This window comes from Dinoponera quadriceps, unplaced genomic scaffold (assembly GCF_001313825.1).
Source record: "Dinoponera quadriceps isolate SergipeBrazil2010 unplaced genomic scaffold, ASM131382v1 scaffold3909, whole genome shotgun sequence".
NCBI lineage: Eukaryota > Metazoa > Arthropoda > Insecta > Hymenoptera > Formicidae > Dinoponera > Dinoponera quadriceps.
The window spans coordinates 1-4840 of record NW_014557876.1 but is presented as its reverse complement, the minus strand read 5'-3'; the positions used below and the strand labels follow the sequence as shown (position 1 = coordinate 4840).

Here is a 4840-nt window from a genome sequence, read left to right as displayed (position 1 = left end):
AAAGGATTTGATAATAAATAAGTACGAAAATTTGGTGAATATTTGCCGACCAAGTATTGAATTACTGCAACCGAATAATTTAGTTCTGTACACTAAATATATAATATACGAAAGTATCGTATGTACAGTATGTGAAACTAAATTATTTGGTTGCAGTAATCAAATATTTCGCTAATTTGGAAAATATTCACCAATTTTTAATATTTATTATCAAGTCCTTTTTTTAATGTAGAAAGCCTCGAGTATATCAAGCAATGATTGACAACGGCGATGATTGGACGACTTATTAACACATTGCGTACGGCACTCTACTCGCTCAATAGAAATATCGCATATCAAATATCGCTCGTGGAAATATCGCATATCAAATGGTCGTATGAAAATATCGAATCGAAGCAACCCTGATTCAAATACGTTCAAATGCGCACCGATACGGGCGCGCCAAATGATTGGAATTCGCACAAGGCGTTCGCACTCAGCCGGTAAATTAGATTCGCGAAGAAAGGAAGCTAAGCGAGGGCGTGCGAGCGAACATTTCGTAACATGGATAATATGTAAATTGTCGTAGTTATCGGTTATCGAAACGAAAATACACATCGATGCGGATCACGACGAGTGTTTCCTGAGAATTTCAACCTATCGTGGGAAGTGAGTCATTTCTTATGATACGGTGAGCGAGAGAGGAATACTCGACGGTGTTCTGCACTCGTAATTAATTTGATTTTAATGCAGGGACGTGTCGAAGATGTAAATATGACAATTACAAGTATATGATTGAATCGTATCCTTCGAGCGATCATACACTTAACCTAACCTGTATTACCTGCAATATTAACGCATTCGCTACTAATATCGATTCATTTGAGGAACCTTCCGTATGACTGTACTTTTTAATTTAATTTTGTCAAACGAACTTGGTTGACTTATATATTCGTAGAAAGTAAAGCTGTCACATAAGTATGACATTGTTCTTTCTTGCGCGAGGTTGATGTCACATATAATGTTTGTAGCAAATCTATCAACTTTGCTTGCAACGTAATGAAAGGCCGCTTCTTAATTTTAGATCATGACAGCTATAAAGGTACATGGTGGAACCTCGAGGCTGCTGGTAAATGAAGAAGTGCATATTTGCCTACCTTGGCGTATCAAATATACGCAATCTCACATACTGCATTCCAAATGCTCCAAGAGTGAAAATGGCTGCAGTAGCAGCAAGGACAATGAGGCCTGTCAGTTTTGCGTGTATGTGTAATAACACGAACGTATTGAGAAATATACTTGTCTATTAGTAGAGGAATTAAGGGCTAATTTCTCTATCACTATCTTATGTATTACTTATCTTCTATTGATGATTGATCGATATGTCTATCTGGCAATATTGAATCTCATAAAGATCATTGACGAGTGAATAATGAAATTTCAGTTATACACTTATTCATCATTCTTGCACTTGATGTTAAAGATGATCCAAATTTGTGACGAAAATGTTCACGATACATGTATTTCTGATTGCTACATCAAACTGTTTGCACTTCCATTAGTGAGGTCAGCTCTTATATGTCCTTAATTTGTTTATTGATTGAATATCTTGAGAGCCATATTATTTGTATTTATATTTATCTTTCAGATATAATAATACCTTAGAGCTGCCGCATATGCCTGACATGGTGTTCCCCAATAACGTATTGATACTGACTCATTAGAATGGAGCATTGCTGCAATTCAATGCTCTGGATGCTCTGAGGCATGTGTCCAATGGGATAATCAACATACAACTGGCATGGAAAGAGGCATGGAAAGTATCTAGGTATAACTTAGCGCCGTGTTCCTTTCAATCTTGCCAGCTGTTCTAATTCTAATATTATATTTCTCACTCAAATACATTGGCAGACCAGACAGCAGTGAATATTTGGAAGAAAGGGTGAAACCCTTCGATTGGACGTTCACTACTGACTACACTGGTACAGTATCCGGCTTTGAGGTTGAAGAGACCGACGAGAGGATCGATATGGATAAACTGAGACAGAGAGACAAGATCCTGTTCTATAATGATTTAACATTGTTCGAAGACGAACTTCACGACAACGGTATTGCGGTAAATTCAGTGAAAATTGTAAGTTACTTCGTACCATACATTTTTCGACAACGTGTGCATACAACGAAATCCTCTCGATTCTTCTCCTGCGCAGAGAGTCATGCCCGGTAGCTTCTTCATACTATTACGATACTTCTTGAGAATCGACAATGTAATGCTGAGGATAAACGATACTCGCTTTTAGCACGAACTCGGCAAGAATTACTTGTTACGCGAGTTCACGTCACGAGAAGCCGAGGTTCAAGATATCCGAGTAAGTAATACAGTAGCGCTATGGATGACCTTGTTACAATCTTGTCTCAAACATTTGGGTTTTTAACATTTTCGTTGTTGGCGTCACACACGTGTGTGACGTATCGATCTTTCACGGGAGGCAATTCTTTATTTCATACTCACACAAACGCATCAGACTATACATAACAAATGAAAACTTAAAATATTATTCCGCAAGGCCTCCCCGGCGCTCTTCTCGGAGCCGAGCGAAATAGCGCCCCACTTGCCACTAATTAGAAGCCATTATCACAAGTTGATAATACCTGAAAAAGAAGAAGCTAAATTAAACGAAGACGCGAGCAACTCTCAAGACACGTCCGCGGAGTCGCGGGATACATCTGCGACTGAAGGGAAACCAGAGCAACCCGGTGAAAACACGACGGACTGCTCCATCATCTAAGACTTATTCCACTGAAACTCGCGTGTGATATGTGATATCGTGTTTGCTCGCGAAGAAACACTGATGAGGAACTCGCTCTGTAGAGATCATTGATTCTCGATACCTTGGATGTGACAAAAAACACTCGAAGGATCTATATTTATGCGCCGAAAGTGAGACGTCGCTTTTATCTCGGGTCGATTGATATCAAAGTCCCAATCGAGACCGAAATCTCGGTCTTAACTCACGCTTGTCATTTGATTATTCACGTCTTTCCTTCACGCGTTTTAATTTTGTATGAAGACCTACCTAAAGATAAATCGTCATCCGTCGGTGTCCGCCGCAAACTCTGCGATATCAATCTTTATTCTTTTTATTTTGGCGCATTCAAATTTCCAGGCATTCGTAAAGTATATTCTATCGCAGGTCGAGAGAGAGATGTTATTAACAAAAGAATAACTCATAATAAAGTAACAAAATGTACTTCCTACGCCTTCAAAAGTCGTCTAGCTTATTTAGGCGGACTTATCGTTATTAATTATCATCGTACGAGCTCGATCGATGTGTGATAACCACGTTCGTCTTTCGATATAAAACTTGTACGATATCCTCGCTCAACATTGTGCAAAAATGCTATTCACTTGAGGTGCCTTATCGTGCCAAGTGTCGCTTCGTTATTTATTCGCGACGCAGACGCAGGTTGGAGTTTGCGCTTTCATAGTGGAGGTCACCGATCACTTCTTAATTCAGCATTATTTCAAACGTCATTCATCCGGAGAATCTTGCCTACGGAGGTTCAGGTGCATCTCGTGCAGGTGTTGAAGGGAGAGACGACGTGTTACCTGAGAACTTCGCTTCTCGTCAACTCAAGCTCGCCGGCAACGAAATGAACACCAGCTGCGACGAGAGAGTGCATTATCGGCCGGCGGCTTCTCCATCACGAATGTGCAGAAGCAGGATGAGGGTTAGCTCACGTCATAAAACGACAAAGAAGAGAGGATGGTGATTATGATCAGAGTGTTAGGTTTCCTCTCGGAGGAACCGCGCTTCGGAAAAAGGAAAATTGTTTCGCGAATATTTTCCCCGTTAAAGCGACTTCATCGAGAGACGACGTAATGTAATGATGCGTCGCAAATTCTGTGTTTCAGATACATTTGTCGGAAGCCCGGAAGAAGCGGATATAATTAATGGGGTAACATACAGGTTCAACGATGTCCATGAGTCCATTGCATAGTACGTATATATCTGCACGTATGTAAGATGATTCAGAACACAACCGCTTGTCTTTCAAAAGACACATTTCCGGCTGGATTCTGAGACGACTTTGCCAAAATCTCGTTCAGAGCTTTCGGATTGCAAAGAGAAATAATTCTGCGAATATTTGCGCATTCACGTTGCTTCTTTCTTCTCACAAACTTTCTCTTGTACACCGACTCGAGTGAAAATTCGTCGGAACAGAATCCTCACGACAGCTTCCGCCATACCATCGAGAACAACGAGTACAATGTGGAGATACCGAAGGTCTCGGACCACGGGAATTGGAGCGCCATAGTCGGCATGTCTGGTCGATGAAGTCGTGAAGACGATGGACCGTTTTCCGTGAGTTGTCGCTCGCTACTTAGTCCTGGTCTACAACAGGCGCGTTAAGCCTTACCGTTATCGGCGACTTATCTCTTTCAGATGAACACGTGGGGATACACCGTCTCTTCCGAACATCTGTACTGCAACTACATAGCAATAAATAATGACTTGAGCTTGTGCACATTCATGCAATCCTCGGTCGAAACGTATATATAGGCTCGGATCATTCGCTGTGAGTAGAGGGGTTAGGCCGGTTCTGGCGCAGTTGGATCTGTTTTACCGACCGAGTAGCAAATCCAGTTGGCGCAGTTGGATCTGTTTTACCGGCCGAGTAGCAAAAACCAGTTGGCGTAGTTGGCGCAGTTGGCGCTGTTTTTATTTTTTTACCGGCCGAATAGGGCCCCCTTCAGCGGTCGGTAGGCGCTGTTTTTTACCGGCCGAATAGGGCCCCCTTCAGCGGTCGGTACCCCCTCCTCCGACAGTCGGTGTACCATCGCGCACCCCCTCCTCCG

At 41.9% G+C, this 4840-nt stretch overlaps 1 protein-coding gene across 1 annotated transcript; it reads left to right on the top strand.

The window, feature by feature from the left end:
- Positions 1-1066: 1066 nt before the first annotated feature.
- On the top strand, positions 1067-3180 carry LOC106749487 (TIP41-like protein). Its single transcript, XM_014628987.1, is given in 5 exon segments — positions 1067-1242; positions 1628-1807; positions 1891-2113; positions 2190-2348; positions 2547-3180. Coding segments are annotated over 5 exon segments (960 nt in total). The 3' UTR covers positions 2769-3180.
- The last annotated feature ends 1660 nt before the right edge of the window (positions 3181-4840 follow it).